Genomic DNA, 20640 nt, shown 5'->3' with positions numbered 1-20640 from the left:
TCAAATCTTGACTAATTTTATGCTGTCAAACACAAAAATCACATTAAATTTTTCGATTGGCTATTGTTTTGGAATTACAGTTGGGGTCTCATATTAGTCAGTTACTCTACATTATCAACTATAGTTCTTAGTAAAACACATGGCAACACTGCAGTTTCAGTAACACCACGCTCATATCACGTGATCAGCAACTGTCACCTCATTCTGCATCACATGACAAGTTGTCACCTCAAATGCGTCTTCAACTCAACTTTGTCTTTAGCCAGCGGGTGGTTGATTGCTGGACAAGCTTCCATCTGTTGTTGCAAAAGTTGATAGCTTAAATAAATTCAAGAAAGTACTGGACAAATGTTTGGAGCAAATAGATGGTGAAATGGGAAGTTTTTTTTTTTTTTTTGGCTGATGCTGTATATAAACTTCCTTTCTTGTATCATATACCTCTACTAATGCTAATAACAAATCATTTGACTACCATTGCTACCAAGAAAGGTAAACTAGGGTAGTACTTCCAACCAGCAGTCAGTGGACCACTTGTGCTTCTTATATCTTATTAAAGTGGTTTGTGGGATTTGGCAATAAAATAGAGCTTTTTTTGCAGTTGGTAACAATCTTGTTAAGTGATGAGAAATATATGCATGCCTACAAGAACCCAACATATGTCAAGTACAAATCATTGTATTTAAAAATAGGCATGCATGTGGTCCATGTCTGAAAAATGGTTGCAAAACACTTAACTAAGACAATTTAGTCAATAACGAACATCTGAATGTCTTTTACTTTTTTGTCCATTGTCACCACCTCAAATCATACACCAGATACAGTTAGAAATCATAGCTGAATACTACCTTTCCTGATAATACCTCTTTTTCCTTACTTGAATGTTCTGATGGACGAATTCTATATGATCTTCACCTATACCATGCAAATTTAGTCTGAAAAAGACTAAGCGGAAGTTCAAATTGTGTACTAAAATTGAAAATATGAATAAAACACTTATTGGCAACATTTATTCCACTGTAGCACAAAAATTGTTTGACAACACTTGCTGATTAAGTATTTTCACCACAAATCTACCTTCTGAAGTCCCTCCTTCCCAAAAGGAATGGTCTTAATTAAAAATTCCCTGTATATTCTAAGTAAATAAGTGGAAATAATTATAATAGTTGACAGATGTTTCACTGACTTCTGTAACCTTATTTCTTTTGAAAATCTTTGTAAAATTCTTTGAATGATAAGACATTTTAAAAAAGGTTTTAAAATTACAGAATAGAATACATTTTAAAATACCTTCATTTTGCAAAAGATCCCATAAAATAACATTATCATCTGAGCATGAACAAAGTAGTCTACCTTGCTGTTGATGAGATAATGTCACAGCAGTAACAGATGTGTGATGACCTTTAAGAACAGCCACCTGTATAATTAAATTAGGAGAATTTAGCTTTCTGTTATTAAAATTCCACTTCTTTGAAGCTCTTATTAAATAGTTATTTTTTCATATAATGATCATCAATAATTCAGTACTGAAGACAAAACAGAAGACAAAACACACTTTTTATCAATTAAGGAAATTAATGAAATTAATTAAATTATCAATTAAGAAAACTAAAAGCAATTACAGTGGAATTTCAGTTTTCCAAATATGTAGTATCTCAACCACTCAAGGAACTTGTAGATAGCAAGTTCCTTGAGTGGTTGACTCAAGAACTTGCAAGAAATAAAATTTAATTTACACTCGCTCAGGTGAGAAAGCAGGACTTGCTTTCTTTCAGCAACATCAGGAAGCAAAACCCATGTAGGAAAAAGCTTTACCCTCTCTGAAGACAGTGATATAACTGTTTTTGAAAAACTACAGTAAATTATGTTTGTAGTTTCTTCTATAATACTGTAATTTGTTCAGTGTGTGGAAAGTGTTTCTTAATATTATGATTTCTGCTTGCATTAAATTACTGAAATTTTTCTCCTGTTGGAACATGTCTTACAATAATGCATTCAGTATTCATCTTCTGAACATTCAAAAAACTGAGTCAATTTTAAAACTTCCTTCTTGCATTTATCAACATTAAATTTCAGTTGCCACTTCTCAGCTCATCTGCCTAATTTTTCTAGGTCTTGTTGCTGTAGTATACCTTGATTCTTGCCTTTAACTATGGTACCAACCTTTGTATTATTTTCAGATAGTTTTTTGCAACTTTCATCAATATTGTTAATAAATACTGAAAACAGTAAGGGAATACTTGAGGAATTTTATTAATAACATTAGTCCAAGAAGAGCGGTGTCCATTTATAAGCAGCCTCTGTGTTCTGCCGCTCAACCATCTCTCGACATTTTATGTTGGCTCAGTGTATAATATGGTTATCAAAGAGTCACTTTTGAACTGTGATTGATGGGTTCCTCAGTGCTTAATACCAGAACATAAGAACAAAGATTTTGTGCATATTCTGTACTTCTTGGACAACGTAGGTCTGGAGGCCTCATTCTTGGAAGGATGTAGAGCCGCTAGAACAAGCACAGAGAAGGGCAGCGAGATTGGTAAGTAGAACAAAGGGGTGCTCCAACCAAGAAAGGCCCCAATTTTGCAAATTGCAACGTCTAGAGACCAAGCACCTGTGAGGTGATCTGACTGAGGTGCTTAAGCTCAACGCTGACGGACTTCTCCCGTCGCCAAAACCACACGAGGGGGCACAAATTCAAATTGAAGAAGGACAGCTGCAGAACAGATGTGCAGAAGTTTGAATTTACCCAATGGGTGGTGATTGTTGGAACAAGCCCTCATCTGCTGTTGTGGAAGTTGACAGCCTTAAGAAATTTGAGGAAAAACTAGGCAAACTATTGGAAGGAATGAATAGATGAAATGGGAGGTTTTTTTTTTTGGATGATGCTTGCTTTCTTACATCATTTGCCACTGCTAATGCTAATGTGGGCAAAGAAGATGCCTCCTTAGAATACACAGTGACTAGAGATGAATCTGGGTACACCATTACGTGTCTGGGTACACCATTACAATCTGGGTAAACCATTACATACTTATGGTATTCTGGAATCATAAAGGAGTGATTTGGGGACATCATCCAAAGAGAGGTTCAGAAGTATGATTATCACAGTATTTGTCACAAGTGACAAATATTGTGATATGCTTCAGAACTAATTAAAACCAGCAATTCAAAAGAAATTCTGTGGTATTCTGTTTTCAAGTATGTGTGCCTACAGCATGATAATGCTCATCCCCACACTGTCCATTCTACAGTGAATCAGATAAAATAAATGAAATTTGAGGTATAATTCTATTCTCCTAAATCACCAGGCTCCATGTGATTATAATTTTTTTTTTGACCGCTAAAAGACACTTACGAGGATGTCACTTCTCATTAGATGAAGACATCAAAATGTCAGAAAATTAATAGCATTAACACCAACCATGAAACTTCTCTCGAGAAATCCAATTAAATGCTTGCAGTAGAAATGCTAATGATAATTCCGATATGTGGTCATTTGTATATAATTATATAATATCGGTGTAGATACACCATAGTTTACCCATAAATTAAGCTACGGACGTAGTGTGAAAGGAATAGTTTTTAAATGTATCTCATATTGTGGCTACCTTCATGAGATACCAGGTATTGCACTACTTTGAATAAGTAACGCTTCTCTAGTAGAGAAGACTACTGTTATTTATTCTCTGTGGATACCACCACCCAGACGGCATTGTTTCTGTTAGCCTATCATCAGTGGGTAGGTACCCAGATAATGCAAACATGGCATCACAGTTGCGAAGTGGTTCCACAATATGAGAGATGCCAAGTGGTGTACAGAACGATACAATATTTGAAGACTAAATGCACAAGCATAATATAATATGGGTTTAAATTAACTATACAATATCGGTGTAGATACACCATAGTTTACCCATAAATTAAACTACGTATGTAGTGTGAAAGGCATTGTTTTTAATTGTATCCTATATCATATTATGCCTTGCATAGTTTACCCATAAATTAAACTATGTAATGTTTGCATTATCTGGGTACCTGCCCACCAACCAATGATAGGTCAACAGCTTTGAAACGGTGCCATCTGGGTGGTGGTATACGCAGAGAATAAATAACAGTAGTCTTCTCTACTAGAGAAGTGTTATTTATTCAAAGTAGTGCAATACCTGGTATCTCGTTGTGAAGGTAGTCACAATATAAGATACAATTAAAAACAATGCCTTTCACACTATATACGTAGTTTAATTTTTGGGTAAATTATGGTGTATCTACACTGATATTATATAGTTAATTTAAAGCCATATCATATTATGCCTTGTGCATTTAATCTTCAAAAATTTGTATATAATATACCTCACATAACTACAGTTCACTTAACGATATTTCATTATAATGACATTTGTGATAGGTGGGACAGGTACAGGATATGTCTGCCAGGGGCAAAGGTTGATGACATTGTAGAGCAAATATCATCTTTTAAGGGCACAAAGGGTGATATTGTTGTACACGTTGGCACATGTGATATTAAGAGTAAGAGACCGGTGGAATTACTTAACAAGTACAGGTCAATGTTGAAAAAAAGCAGAGTTAGGGTTGAATTTGAAAGTGTCTGCAATTCTGCACAGACACGATAGGAGGCAGTATATAATCAGAGCCTTGTCGATCAGTTCAGCCCTGGAGAGATTGTGCAAGGCTCAATGGGTAGAATTTCTCTCAGCCTGCTCGGTGCTTGTTAACAGGAGAAACTGCTTCTACAAGGAGGGGATACACTTAAATAGAAAGGGTGCAAGAATATTTGCTGAAGCTATCGAGGCAGAGTTAGTTGGGTCGGAAAACTGCTAGCTTGGAGGGATACAGAGACTAATAGATTAACAGTAGCCGTTGGCAGAGGTGAAAGTGATTCTTGCACTGCTTCTATTGAAATGCAATTGAGCAGCAGCAGCCTGGAAAGCAAGGCAATGGGGATTTCCAGGACTGCTGGGAGTCATAGTGGAACAAGTAAATACATGGGCTGCATTAGGGTAACTAAGAGTAGAAACAGGTGCGTGTATACTTGCATGTACACCAATGCTATGAGTATAGTTAATAAATTTGATGAGCTTGAAGTGCTAGTCAAGTCATCAAAGGCAGATATTGTTGGGATATCAGAGATGTGGTGTCACACAGACATAAGTACTGCAGAATTGGAATTTAGGGAGCACAATGTGTACAGAAAGAATAGACAGCACAGGAAGGGAGGAGGAGTTATGCTGTTAGTTAAGAAACACATAAAATCTAAGGAAGTGCATCCAATTGATGTTGGTGGACAATGCAATGTTGAGTCTGTTTGGTGTGCCATAAGCACTGGGAAACGAAAAATTAGAGTAGGTGTGTGTTATAGGCCTAATGAATCTGACGAGTATAATGAGCAATTGTGCAGAGAAATAGAGTGGGCCAGTAAATCACAGTGTAGTAGTAGTAGTAGTGGCATATAATGCAAGAAAGCAAGGGTATCAGCTTATGCAGCATCAGCCAAAAAAAAAAAAAAAAAAATCACACCATTCCCTCCAAATGCCTGTCCAGTTCCTCCTAAAATTTATTTAACCTATCAACTTCCACAATGACAGATGGAAGTTTGTTCCAGCAATTAACCACTTGCAGGCTAAAGGCAAATTTCTGCACATCTATTCTACATCTGTCTTTTCTTAATTTGAATTTATGCCCCCTTAGGTTCGTAATCTGAACAAGTGGAAGGATCCCATCAGAATTCAGCATGCTCAACCCATTCAAGGCCTTATACACCTCGATCAGATCACCACGCAGGTGCCTAGCCTCCAGCGACTGCAATTTGCAGGACTTAAGCCTCTCTTGGTAAGAGATTCGCTCAAGCAAATCTACATCCTTCCTAAAATGAGGCCTCCAGACCTGTACGCAGTACTCAAGGCGTGGCCTGACCATTGCTTTATACAGAGGGACAATCACCTCCTTTTCCCTGCTAGCAAAATTCCAATATATCATTGACAAAACCCCATGACCTGCCCTGGCAGCCTGTCTGCATTGCTCAGAAAACTTCATATTTGACTGCACAATTACTCCCAGGTCTTTTTTTCATTTTCTACCACCTTAAGTGTAGTACCACACAGTTGGCACGTTTCTCTGGGCTTACTTCTACCCATATGCAGTACTTTGCATTTGTCAAGATTAAACTTCAGTTGCCACTTCTTAGCCCATCTACCCAAATTATCTAGATCTTGTTGCAGTAGCACACTGCCATTACTGTCATTAACAACCCTGCCAACCTTTGTATCATCTGCAAACTTCAACACTAAGCCTGATATACCTTCACCAATATCATTGATAAGAGCAGCACCCATTAATTACCACCCTCTGTCTTCTCTCACTCAACCATCCTTTTATCCATTGTAGCAACTTAAACTTAATACCATTCTGCTGCAATTTGTACAATAGTCTTCCATGTGCAAGTGTCAAAAGCTTTTTTGAAATCCAAATATATTATATCAAAATTATTTTTTGCATCCAATTCCTTTGAAACCACATCATAATATCCTATCAAATTTGTCAGACAGGACTTTCCCTTAACAAACCCATGCTGTGTTTGAATTATTGCTGCAGTCTTGTCTAGATGATCCTGCAATGCATCTTTAACCAGTGACTGCATTATTTTACCAGGAACAGAAGTTAAACTAACTGGTCTGTAATTACTCATATCTTATAATGGGGGATTTTAATTTCCCAGAGTTTGTGGAATTTGTGGGTTTTTGGAATTTGTGGGTTGGTCACTCACACACTAGCAAGGCTTTTGTAGATTTATCGGATGATTGTTTTCTACAGCAGCATGTTGGAGAGGCAATTAGAGGGAGTAACACCCTTGATCTGATTATCAGCAGTGATTCTTAATGCATTAAGAATCTGCAGATAAACAAACCACTAGGTGGCAGTGATCACAGCGTGCTTGTGGGATTTACTCAAAGATGTAACTACCATCAGGGATAAAGGGAAGGGTTTATGCTTCTGTAAAGGTGACTCTGAGACAGTATTTAAATTCTATACGGTGAGACCAACTGATGACGTTGTTGTTTGTTATTTGGATTTTAGGGGTATTAGCAATGGAGACCATATTGCTCCGGGGATATGTGGTGGTCGCTCCCTGAGCTTTCCGCATCCTCCGTATTTGGTGTTCACAGGGCTCAAATCCCAGTCTATTCAAGAAGCGTGTGCTGTGCTACGCACTGCTGCTCCTGCCCACCTGGCTACGGATGCACCCAACTGATGATGTTACCAACAGCAAATTCAAAATTGGAAGCATTCAAGATTCGAGATTTAGGCCTAAATGGATGTCAGATAAACTAATTAGACATGTCGCAGAGAAAAAATATGCATCGGATACATATAAATTAACAGGTGACACAAAAGCCTATAATAGATATAAACTGGTCTGTAACCAAGTCACAAAGGAGGTCAGGCAGGCAAAGGCAGATTACGAAAAATCTTTGGCAAAGGATGCAAAGAAAAACAGCAAAGAGTTCTTTACTTATGTAAACTCTAGAAGGAAGGGGATGAATCAGAGATTGGTCCACTTGATATCGATGGTTCAACTGTTGATGATCCTGCTCAGGTAGCTAACAAACTAAATGAATATTTTGCATCTACATTCACACAGGAGGAGTTATTCAGGGAGGGGAATGCCAGAGGTGTATTAAACTCTGGCAGTAAGCTAGATAATCTTGTAATAATTGAGAATAAAGTGAAAGAGAAATTGTTGAAGATAAATATAAGAAAGGCACCTGAGACAGATGGAATCTATCCAGTTATATTAAAGGAGGCAGCAAAGGAAGTAAGAAAACTCTTAGCCATAATTACGAGAGCTTCCTTGGACTCATGGGAGGTACCCACGAACTGGAGATGTGCAAATATGATCCCAATCCACAAAGGAGGATCAAGGCGGGAGAAAGGTAATTATAAACTTGTTAGTTTAACTTCTGTTCCAGGGAAATTAATGGAGGCACCGGTTAAAGAAACATTGCAAGATCTAGACAAGACTTCAGTTATAGCTCGGACACAGCATGGGTTTGTTGTTGTTATTTGGTTTTTAGCAGCATTAGCAACTAAGGCCATATTGCTCTGGGGATATGCGGTGGTCATTCACTGACCTTTCTGCATCCTCCGTATTTGGTGGTCATGGGCTTGAACCCTGGCCTAATCAAGAAGCGTGTGCTATGCACTGCTGCTCCTGCCCACCTGGCTACGGAGCTGCCTAGCATGGATTTGTGAAGGGGAAGTCTTGTCTGCCCAATTTGATTGGATACTATGGTGTAGTCACAAAGGAACTGGATGCAAAGAATAATTCTGATATCATATATTTGGATCTTAGAAAGACTTTTGATACTGTTGCACATGGAAGACTGCTGCACAAATTGGAGCAGTGTGGCATTGGAGACAAATTGCTGCTATGAATAAAGGGGTGGTTGAGTGGGAGAAGACAGAGAGTGACAGTCAATGGACACTGCTCTTTGTGGCCTAATGTTATTAGTGGAGTCCCCCCAGGGTTCAGTGTAGGGTCCATTGTTGTTTTCTGTATTCATCAATGATATTGATGATGGTATATCAGGCTTAACGTCCAAGTTTGCACACAATACAAAGTTCGGCAGGGTTGTTAATCACACTAATGACAGTATGCTGCTGCAACAGGATCTAGAAAAGTTGAGCAGATGGCCTGAGAGGTGGAAACTGAAGTTTAACATTGACAAATGTAAAGTACTGCATATGAGAAGCAGTAACCCCAGAGTAAAGTGTCAACTGTGTGGTACTACACTGACAATGGTAGAGAATGAAAGGGACCTGGGGGTGATTGTGCAGGCAGATACAATGTTCTCTGAGCAGTGCAGACGGGCTGCAAGAGTAGCTCATGGTGCATTGTCAATGATATATAGGAATTTTTCTAGCAGGGACAAGGAGATCATTATCCCCTTGTATAAGGCAATGGTCAGGCCACACCTTGAGTGCTGCATACAGGTCTGGAAGCCTCATTTTAAGATTTTAAGAAGGATGTAGAGCTGTTGGAACGAGTACAGAGAAGGTCAACAAGATTAGTGAATGAGACAAAGGGTTGCTCTTACGAAGAAAGGCTTAAGTTTTTCAAATTGCAGTGTCTGTAAACTAGGCACCTGCGGGGCGATCTGATTGAGGTGTATGGTGTTGGATTGAGGTGTATTCCTTGAATGGTTTGAGCATGCTCAATGCTGATGGGATTCTTCCTCTTGCTCAGAATAATTGCCTGAGAGGGCATAAATTCAAATTGAGGAAAGACAGTTGTAGGATAGATGTGCAGACGTTTGCTGGTGGTTGAATGCTGAAACAAATTTTCATCTGTCGTTGTGGAAGTTGAGAGCTTACACAGATTCAGGGCAGAACTGGACAAACATTTGGAGCAAGTGGATGAACATTTGGTGAAATTAGAAGGGTCGGTGTATTTTTTTTTTTTTTTTTTTTTTTGGCTGATGCTATTTAAGCTTGCTTTCTTGCATCATGTGCCCTTGCTAATGCTAATTTGAAAACTACCACCAATATTTGGTCTGTGCCTCATTATAAAAACGCCGTAAAATAATTCCAAGAAATATAAGAAGTATACTACTACTAAACAGCAGCCTTCCAAGCTGATTAAAAATAAATCTTGTTGCAATATTTCTCCCCAAATTTAAGAGTAAATAGAAGGTATTCTACATGAAGGGAAAAAGCTCCATGGAAGGAAGTTAGCAGTAGCATTAGTAGAGGCATATGATGCAAGAAAGCAAGCTTATAGAGCATCAGCAAAAAAAAAAAAAAAACCCCTTCCCATTTCACCTATCCATTCACTCCAAAAGTTTGTCTAGTTTAGCCTTCAATTTATTCAAGCTGTCAACCTCCACAACGACAGATAGAAGCCTGTTCCAGCACCTAACCACCTGCCGGCTAAAGGCAAAATCTTCACACATCCATTCTACAACTATCTCCCCAATTCGAACTTATGTCCCCTCAGGTGGAGAATCTCAGCAAGAGGAAGGATCTCGTCAGCACTGAGTCTGCTCAAACCATTCAAGGCCTCATATACCTCAATCAGATCACCCAGCAGGCACCCAGTCCGAAGATCCTGCAATTTGCAGAACTTAAGCCCTTCTTCATAAAAGCAAACCTCCCGTTCCCCTCACGAATCCCACCGCTCTTCCCCACACTCGCTCCAGCAGCTCCACATCCTTCCCAAAATGAGGCCTGCAGACCTGTATGCAGTACTCAAGGTGTGGGCTGACCACTGCCTTATACAAGGAGATGATTACCTCCTTATCCCTGCTAGCAAAATTCTTATATATCATTGACAAGACACCATGACCTACTCTTGCAGCCTGTCTGCACTGCTCAGAAAACTTCATATCTGACTGCACAATTACCCCCAGGTCTTTTTCACTACCCTTAGTTTAGTATGGCACAGTTGGTATGTTACTCTGTGGTTACTGCTACCCATATGCAGTACTTTGCATTTGTCAATATTAAACTTCAGTTGCCACCTCTCAGCTCATCTGCTCAACTTTTCTAGATCCTGTTAAGGCACCAAACATGACTGGAGCTCAACAAAAACTATGGTTTGGTTGTTTTCAAAATTACCTTGGAGTGGAAGCCAAGGAATACAAAAAAAAAAAGTTGAGACTCCAAAAAAAAGTTTGGCTTGGATAATGTTGGGAGGCTCATTTTATTGATTTACTTGAATCAAATGAAAATTTAACTATTGAAGAACTCATTGAAATTGAAAATCCAAGGATGCAAAACAAGGTCAAAGAAATGCTAATACTGCAGCCACAAAAAAATAATAACAACCAAGGACATGTAGATGTAAAATTGTTCTCCTTGTTAAAAGTATATGAATGTTAGCAACTATTGAACAAACAGAAGAAGTGTAGATAATAGATTCATATGCTAATGGCCTCAGCCAGCCATCTACTCATACAACAGAGAGAAGTTTCATATCTGTGATTGACTAAGATTTAAAAAAATGATTATTCCTTTTTCCCATGGTTATGGGCCCTCATTAAATAAAATAACAATCCATGGAGTTTCAATTTTATTTTATTATTATGCTGTTATATAGCTAGGCAGATTATTATGTCATTTATGCAAAATTGGAAAATTATGTCTTTCCCTATTGTTGTATTATGCTCTAGAAAACTGTTATATTTAAAGTTTACAACTTAATTTTTTTTTTTAAAGAAATGCATCTCTCATTATAACATAGGGTATATGGGAAATCACCATTCACTTAAAGATATCACTTAACAACCTATTTTTGAGGAACCTAACCCTGTCATTAAGCAAGGCATACTGTATTTTCTAGGACACAAGGGACATTTTTTTCTTGTAAAATGTTGCCTAAAATTCCATTGTGTCTCATGGTACCAAGGTGTATCATATGCACACAGTGATATTTTTATTTCCAGCTGTTGCTAGAGAAAGAATGGTCAAAACTCAGGAGACTTTCTGAAAATGCTAGTTCTTTTAGTGTATGACCAATTTAAATCACACATAATGAAGGCAACTACAAAGTTGGTACTAAATACACGGTTATCTGTGGTTTCAGGGAACCTTAATCAACTGCAGCCTTTAGACATTTCAAATTAAAAACTCATTAAGGCATTCATGCATGAGGAGTGGACCAAATGGAGGTATCAAATCATGACTCGGCCCCAACAAGAGGACTGAAACAACCAACAATTTCACAAGTATGCAAATGGCTGAAAAATTTGTGGGTGTCAGTTGCCAGATCTTCAGATCTTTCTTCGAGGATGTGGGATTATTAATGTCCTTGAACTGCATTGAAGATGATGATTCTTCAAAGAAAGTGAAAATTTAGAATCATAGCATCAGTAATGACAAGTGTGATATAGTGGTAAAGCTTTTTTGCTGTTCTATGATGAATAAGAGCTTTATTCTATACTGTCATTTTGTTAGTGAGCACTTATGAATTTGAATTTGTTTCAAAATATATGCAATGAAATATTTTTTCCATAAAATTTGCCTTCTAAAACCCGGGAGTGCCTTAGTGTTCAAAAAACACTAAGGTAATTAAAATTATTCCATATTCATTTCAAAATGAATGGCATTCTCCTTTGGCCACTGTAAAAAATTTTAAAAACGGGCGTGTCTCTTTCCACTATTAATAAAATCAAATCATATAATAGATTTTAAAAGGCTGACAGTAACCTCAGAGATGTACAGCAGCTCTGCTGCCAACAAGCCATTTAGTGATCTGAACCAGGTACTCAAACCTGGTTCCCCTTTAACACCCCATCCTCCAGTTAGGGAGGGAGAGGAAATGGGTCTCTGTTGCCTCCCCTCCCTGCCTACCCCATACTTCACCTGGTGAGGCTTGTCCCCACTGACCTCTTTGGGAATGCCTACGCTATCGTCCCCATCCTTCTACCTGTTTCCTCCCCCCACGCCTCTTTCAGCCTTTCAAAATTCTAGTGTTCACCCGTGTTTTTTTTTTTTTTTTTTTAATAGGTTGTGCCACTGAAATCCTAAGAAATTAGGTGGCAGGGCCTGCCAGGGTACTTAAATAATCTACTGGGTGCCTAACCTGCCTCCTCGTGGCAAATGTGGGCAATGGTGGGTCCCAATAGGGGCCCAACGGCTAAATGGTCAGAGAAACAGCAAAACATAGCATACATAACAAAGAACTCCCCACACACTTTTTAAATCTCTGGCCTCCACAGAGTTCTGTGTCACACCTACAAAGAATACAATGCAAAGATGGGGGGGAATACCTGGTGTCGTCAGACAACTAACACACTTTAATTAGTAACATAGCCTATGAGTAAGTTACTTCAGCATTTGGCTTCACCTGATATTACAATATCATGCTGATACAGAAGAAAATTTAAATTTCTGACAGCAGCCTGGAGGTGGGTGGGGAGTAATCTCACATTTAGCAGTATAATTAAGAGTATTCATTTTTGAATGCAAAGTATCCTCTTGGACTAAAACTGTCAAAACTTATATGATGTGGCAGCTAGCTGGTAAGACATCGCTGTTTGCCACTCATTTGGAAAGATCTGGGTTATTATTATCATTAGCCATATGCTACAAGGAAGCCTGAGGCTTTTGCTGCACCAGTCAAAAGAAAATTTCTCAGTTACCCTGAGTGAGTGGGTGAGTGAGAGAGAGAGAGAGAGAGAGAGAGAGAGAGAGAGAGAGAGAGAGAGAGAGAGAGAGAGAGAGAGAGAGAGAAAGAGAGAGAGAGAGAGAGAGGGGGAGAGAGAGAGAGAGAAATAGAAGGGAATCACCATGAAAGAGAAGAATGATGATATCCAGGCCAGGAGCTTGCATTTGCCAAGCTCATACTCACCAGATGTGAGCCCCTAGGGTTAGAAGAATTTCTAAAGTCCTTTTCAACTGAGGCTGTAGTCAACTATCCTCAGGCAGGAGTAGGGTTTTTCAATGGAGCTGTAGTAAACTGATCGCATGCAAAAAGAGTTAAGGTTTTTACTGTGAGTTATTCTGGATTTTTCAATCCACACAACATGCAGATTGGCCCACAAACACACACACACACTTCTACAGACAAATTCAGAACCCCCATAAAGGATATGAGTAATGAGCACTGGTGCTATTAAAATAATATCTTTAATTTGTAAACTGGAAACACTGGTACCTCTCTTTCATGGTGCTGACATAAAGGAATAAAAGTTAAAGCCTTATGCATGATATCCCTTGGTCAGCTGGTAAAAATTAACAAGTATTGCTTCTGAATTTTAAGCTGCAAAACAAATGTAGTGTTCTAATTTCACTCTGCAAGCATGATTTCTTATGCTACAAAGTGAAAGGCTTGCCAGTGGGAAATATAATGAAACTGCCAAGTGGAAATGTTTGTTCATCTGTCTGGAAAAATTGAGAAGAGCTCCAACAGCATATAAAATTTAATTCACTGTACACATTCATCAGCCCTAATTTGTTCATTTTTAGAATATATTCAGGCCTGCAGTGTAAAATCTGACATCATATATCGTGATATTAGATTTTAACAGCTGTATAACAGCCAGTAAGATTATACAATCAATGACTGATTGACAAGTGGACATAAACAGATGATAACAGGGAGACATAACAGATCATGAAATCAAACATTAAAGTGATTTAACTGACAGGATAATTTGGAGCAATGAACCGGATGCAGGAAAGCAGGGTTGCCAATAGAGCTTCCATAGTTGTTTCTTAACCTTTGCTGTATTATCTATATAAATATTTTGTACTGTATATACAAATTAAAGAGTAATGCCTATTATAGAAATAGTACATCAACCATATAGGAATAAAGACAAAAAATGTATTTTTGACATTAAAGTTTATTTTCCATTATATCATTAAATATGTGAAAAAAATCACTTGCAATTACATTTTGCAGATGTGTATGGAACATAATGGGCAAAGTGACATGATACAATTCATTCATCTAAGTATAAATAGTAGAGTATAGCAGGGGAGCTTCACTTAATTTTGTTTTTAAATCTTTAAAAATATAAGTATTTTTAAAAGAACGGAAAAGAACAAACATTGCTATCCTTAAACATTAAACTGAATGCAACATTCTAGGCCAAATTCCTGTGAAACAAAATTTCTCATAAGTTTAACATAAAGGAAATTGTGGTTATTAAAAAACAGATTCTCACGACATAAATACATTACAGCATAACACCAAAGATGCAAAATTGACTTACTACATTTCGAAAGCAATTTTATTATATCACTGGTCTTAAAAAATAATGGTTGAGTCTTCTCATTTGCTGTAAGTTAAATCTGCTTTGTTGGAGCACTAGTGTGGGGTTTAAGAGACCATGAGAGTTTTTTTGGGAAGGAGAAATTATAAGAGATTTTCAAAACAGTGGTTAAAATTTATTTATTTAACCTTAGAGAACCACTCCTTTTGCCTATTCCTTCTAATAATTGGCCCACTCATTTAACTCTTTATTAGTGACATGAGTTGATTAGAAATTTGGCTTGGCTACTTAAGAGTTAGAAATTAGAATAAATTGGCTGGCCAACATAGGCTACAATAAGCCAATAATGGTAAATTAATAAAAATAGTATTAAAAACGGTAAAAAATAGAAAGGCAATAAAAGATTACACTGACCCATTAAAATTGGTCACTATGTCAAGCAAGGGTTTGTAAGCTATATAAAAATAGAAAATGGTAAAAAAAGGTATAAACGACATACAGGCAACCCCCGTATAACATGGTACTTATATAACACGGTTAGAGAATTTCAGTAAACCTTGCATAACAGTGTATTTTGAGATTTTTGGTTGGGGGAAACCCTGCTATTATGTTGGATGTAATTTTTCAATATTTCCACTTTTTTTGAATCCCTGCTGTTGACGTGCTATCAAAATAAAATTATTGATAAATCCCTGTATTTTATTTTGTTGGGAAATTCCCATGTTACGTTCTGTGCTATTGAACTTGTACTTGTTGAACTTGTGGAAAAATCTAGATTTCAAAGTTTTATTACTATTGGATAGCACACCAGGCCATCCAAAAGATTTAAGTCATCCAAATGCCGAAGTTATGTTCCCACCACCACAGAGTTGTACTGGGTTAATACAACTTCTTTCATTCAGCCATTAGATCCACCTTTAAAACTCATTCCATCAGAAAATCGTTACAATGGATTTTGGAAAAAATTGATTCAGAGTCTATTGAAGTAACGGAGGCATGGAAACATTTCTCAATTGTGGACTGTATCAGAATCATAGCTTTATCACTGAAAGAAGTAAAACCATCAACATTAAATGTATGTGGAAAAATGTATGGCCTGAGTCAGTTCATTCAGGAAACATGATCGAACAGGCAGAAAACGGAATCGGTGCGATAAGTAGAACTTGCTATTTTGGTAGGAGGGGAAGGTTTTGATGATATGACTACTGAAGCCCTCATGGGTATCACAGTTGATAGAATCGCCCTACTCCCCACACCAGCTGGAAAAGACTCGAGTTCGAATCCCCTGATGAAAGGAGGAATTTTTACAGGTCTTTTTCGCAACGTGGCTGAGTTAGTCGGGCTCAGGCAAGGGTAGCATCGTTTTTTCTCCCGGAAACTTGGGTTTTTCGTACAGCAAAACGGAAAATCGATCTTGAGACACAGGCAATTTATAGGCAATATACACAGAGTAACATGGCCTTAGTCGCCAATGCCCCTAAAAAAAAATAAAAAAAGATATGATTACTGATGTTCAAGAATTACTGGTAGAAAAAGGAGCTGATGTAGCAGATTTGGTGCAAATGGCATCGGTGGTAAAATCAAATCAATTCAGAGGATGACAGCAGAGATGAAAATTCTAAACTTCCAAATTTAACACTAAAAAGCATATGAGAAGGCAGAAAGTTAGCTGAGCAATCTTATTTTTATGAATGCAGAATCTTCAATGAAAGGAGCCAAAATTCAAAAGGGAGCTTCAAAAATGCTGTTCTGTACAATGAAATTCACCAAGATTTCTCAAGCAAAAGCAAACAAACCAGATTACTGATTTTTTAAAGAGAGTGAAAGATGCACGAAATCTAGAATGGTGTATTTTTGTTAACAGTTTGTTAACAAAATAGTGAGTTGGTCGTCGACTTACGACCGACTTCTGTTCTGACTGACAGGTCGTAAGTCGATCTGGTCGTATGTCGGCCATATATTTATTAACAGTATTTTTTAACCTTTCTAATCTTTTTATCATCTTTATGATTTATTTTTATAATCTTTTATTTTTCATTTTAAATACAGTAATGTTTTTATCTTTTACTTAGCGATACTGAATATACCTTCGTTTCTAGGCCTAGGCTATCTCTCTCTCTCTATGAGGTTAAATTCAAACGTTCTCTACATTTTAATTGGTTTATTATTCATACTGTTTATAAAAAAACAAAACTACAATCTATAATTATATTGTACATAATGTACTGTAAACACAAAAATACAATCTAAAATTAATGTAAAAATTAATACAAATGAAATTTACAAAATCAATTTTCAATCTTTGCTTGTGCTGGGTTGTGCATCGTCAGGGCCATGTTCTTGGGTTGAGGTAGGAAATGTTTATTTATAGAGACATTATGCAAAGAAAATCTTTTTTTAAAAACGCTTCAACCACCCCGTACTAGCCTGAAAATCTTCTGTGTAATCGTCTCCGGCGCGTGATTTTAAACTGAAACAAACTTCTAGCCTTTGCTTGCACTGTGTGAAGACTCACGGGTGTATTTTTTTGTATTAAATCTTCCATCCACATAAACAACAATTTCTCCATTTCATGGATGGGTTCCTGTCGTTGTTTGGTTAAAATTGTAGACTTAATAAGTGCAGAACCTTTCACAGCTTCCCGAATTCTTTCTTTGTCCTTAAGTATCGTCAATACCGTGGAATGTGATAACTTCAAGTCACATGCTATCGTATTCACTTTCTTTCCGCCTTCATACTGCTGGATAATTTTCATTTTACACTCTAAATCAATAGTTTTCCTTGACTTTTTAGCTGGCGTATATGTAGATGAAGTCATTTTCCTTTTACTAAACATTTTATGCGTATTTCAGTAGAATTTTAATTAATACACCACACACAACAGATACTTGAAAGCGACTGGGTGTATGTGAGAGAGAGTGACTGGGTGTATGTGCCTGGTGCTGTCTTCAGGCCTCCCGTCATTGATTAATTAATTTATTATTATTATTTTTTTTTTTTGTGGTCGTAAGTGCGGCCGGTCGTAAGTCGCATAGGTCGTAAGTCAACGACCAGGTGTATTTTTGTTGGCTTTTGAACATAACTCCTCTTTTTGTACTTTTTCTTAGTCCATATAACATGGTTTCGCACAACACAACATTTTACAGGAACATAATAACCGTTATACGAGGGTTACCTTTATAAATAACAATTAAAAGTAACAAGTTAATTAATTTTAAATAGTTAATAACAGCTAACATAGCATTGAGGTCAAATGGTATCTGACTGAGTGTACAGGTTCAGTCAGATGGTTAAAAGCAGTAAAAGATATGCACCATTCATGTCTAAAATATGGACATTCAGTTAAAATATGTATAATTATTAAAACGGTGTTGTGCAATCATCGCATATAGGATAGTTATCAGCCCCCAGCAAAAAAGAATGTGTAAGATGACTATGTCCTGTGTCGAGGTGAACAAGAACAACTTCCTCTCTATGGTTCCTCTGCAGACTAGACTGCCATGTTTGGATCACAGGGCTTAATCTGATATAACTTATTTGTTACCTGTCTATGCCATGATAGCTGCCATTTCTTATCACTTACCTGTAGTCTGTATAGGAAACCACAATGCTATGATTCCTCTGGGATTGCGCTGATGCAGCATCTGCCATATCACTGCCTGATATCCTAATGTGGCTCAGGGTCCAGCACAAGCAGATGTCAAAGATATAATCATAGAGAGAATGTAATTTCTGCTGAACTCTGGACAGGACTAGATGAGGATCATATCTCATCACTGATAGAGCCCGTAATGCACTTAAAGATCTGTGTATATCATACATCTGTGATAATTATTAGTTTTAGTGTGGTCCAAGGCTAGCTCTAGCAGGAGTGCAGTATATACAACTCTGCAGCGTATATACTGCACTCCTGAGGAATCTTCTTGGACACAATGCTATCTGGGAAGACTGCAGCAGATCCCACAGATGACTCTGATTTCAAGCCATCAGTAAAGCCTGGCAGGAAATCAGAATACAAAGATCGATGGGCAGCATTATAGGTAGACAGATGGTAAAGTGCTTGCCTTTCCTCTGTTAAAAAGGGAGAAGCTGAATGGTGGAAAATGGGTATGCCAGGGTGGTATGGGCTGCACTGATGACTGAGCAACATTGTCTACCATGATATTAATCTATCTGAGCGCTCTTGGACACAGAATACCAAAGGGATGGGTAGCAGTCTGATGGGTGTTACAGAGATTTTCCATTATGGCTTGAAAATGGAGGTCCATGTAGGGTTGTCTGGCAGGGATTTCAGTTTAAAAGTATATTTTAGCAACAATCACCTTTGTCAAAGCACCAGAGGTGGTTTAGCTGCTTTGACGTATAAACTCTGAACAGAGAATGTTCTAAATGCTCCAGTAGCAATGCAGATAGCTTGATGGTGAACTGGGTCTAGCCATCACGATACACTGTATCTAGCAGATGTGTACAATTGGGATCCATAATCTAATTTGTAGAGCACAACAAAGGCAGAGTAGAGTGCAGTGGTTAGCTCCCAAATTATTAGAGGAGGTTCAGTTCCCTTGTGCAATTTGTCTGCAGTTGATGGATATGGGATAAGAACATCAACTTATTATCAAATACAAGCCCCAAAAAGCCCCAAAAATTTTGTCTCATGTGCTACTGGAATGACATTTTGTTCAAGCTTTAGTTCTGTTTGAGAGTGATGGTCCTATTTGTGATAAAAGTTCTTCTGAGATAAAAATATGAACCCATTAACCATTACCCAAGAGCTGACATGGTCAGTGGCATGCTGCAATTGCCTATTGACAACCCTCATGTTGCATGATTGTGAAAAGATGCTAAAGTCATCGACAAAGCAGACACTATTAACAGTTGGAGGAAGTTGTTCAGTAATAGAATTAACTTTGATAGCAAAAAGCTTAACACTCAGAACTGATCCTTGGGGGGTGCCATCCTCTTGGCAGAAAGGTTGAGAGAGAACGGACCTCACACAAACTTGATTGTTGGTGTGTTTTTTTTTATTTTTTAGGAGCATTAGCAACTAAGGCCATATTGCTCCGGGGATATGCGGTGGTCATTCCCTGACCTTTTCGCATCCTCCGTATTTGGTGGTCACGGGCTCAAACCCTGGTCTAATCAAGAAGCGCGTGCTACGCACTGCCGCTCCTGCCCACCTGGATACGGAGGCGCCATGAAAAAAAAAAAAAAAAAAAAAAACCTGGCTACGGAGGCACCACACAAACTTGAAATATGCAGTTTAATAAAAAAAATTTTAATATGAAGGTCTATATGACCCTTAAGACCAAGGTTACAGATATCTTTTAGAATTCCAAATCCCCACTTCGTGTCACATGCCTTTTTCATATCAAAGAAAATAGACACCAGGTGCTCAAGTTTAAGGAAAGCATCTTAAATAGATGTTTCCAGTCTTATTAAATGGTCAGAATATAATATGGCTTCCAAAGGAACAAGTCAACTGACCTGTTCCTTTGGAAGCCATATTATATTCTAGAAAGTAGGTCATTTGCTTCTAAATACCATATGAGGCAGGTGAGCTAACTGAGGTAAAATAAAATGATATATAGGTGCAGTAAAAGTGGATTGCTTGATCAGTTCTGAATAGTCTACATTTGAATAATTAACATGCCAATGTATTACTGAATCTATGGTATGAGGTGAGTGACAGTAGGTTTACATTTTATCTCCAAATGGCTAGTCAGGTTTTACTACTTGATACCTCATGACATGGATCTGTCCATCTCCAAACACCAACATCCTTTCCAGGTTTAAGTGGTAGTGCAAAATATAAATCAGAACAAGCTGAATTAACATTCAGCACTGATGAGTGACAATCAAAGGTTGCACAGTCAGTTACTTCAAAAGTCATACTTCAAAAATCTGGAAC

The 20640-nt window shown here is 37.7% G+C and overlaps 1 protein-coding gene across 1 annotated transcript in view; it reads right to left on the bottom strand.

Moving 5' to 3' along the window:
- LOC150088452 (WD repeat-containing protein 27-like) overlaps positions 1 to 20640 on the bottom strand; it is a 316886-nt gene that overhangs the window by 273731 nt on the left and 22515 nt on the right. Inside the window, exons 2-3 of the mRNA XM_090370163.1 lie at positions 20473 to 20633; positions 1288 to 1414 (exon numbers count right to left, since the gene is read on the bottom strand). Of these exons, the coding sequence (XP_090226289.1) occupies positions 1288 to 1414; positions 20473 to 20622 (277 nt within the window). The 5' untranslated portion in view covers positions 20623 to 20633. The remainder of the gene's footprint in view (positions 1 to 1287; positions 1415 to 20472; positions 20634 to 20640) is intronic.

The sequence above is a fragment of the Mastigoproctus giganteus genome, chromosome 3, assembly GCF_048544385.1.
Source record: "Mastigoproctus giganteus isolate SK-2022 chromosome 3, ASM4854438v1, whole genome shotgun sequence".
NCBI classification, from domain to species: domain Eukaryota; kingdom Metazoa; phylum Arthropoda; class Arachnida; order Uropygi; family Thelyphonidae; genus Mastigoproctus; species Mastigoproctus giganteus.
This window is presented reverse-complemented; position numbering and strand designations above follow the sequence as displayed.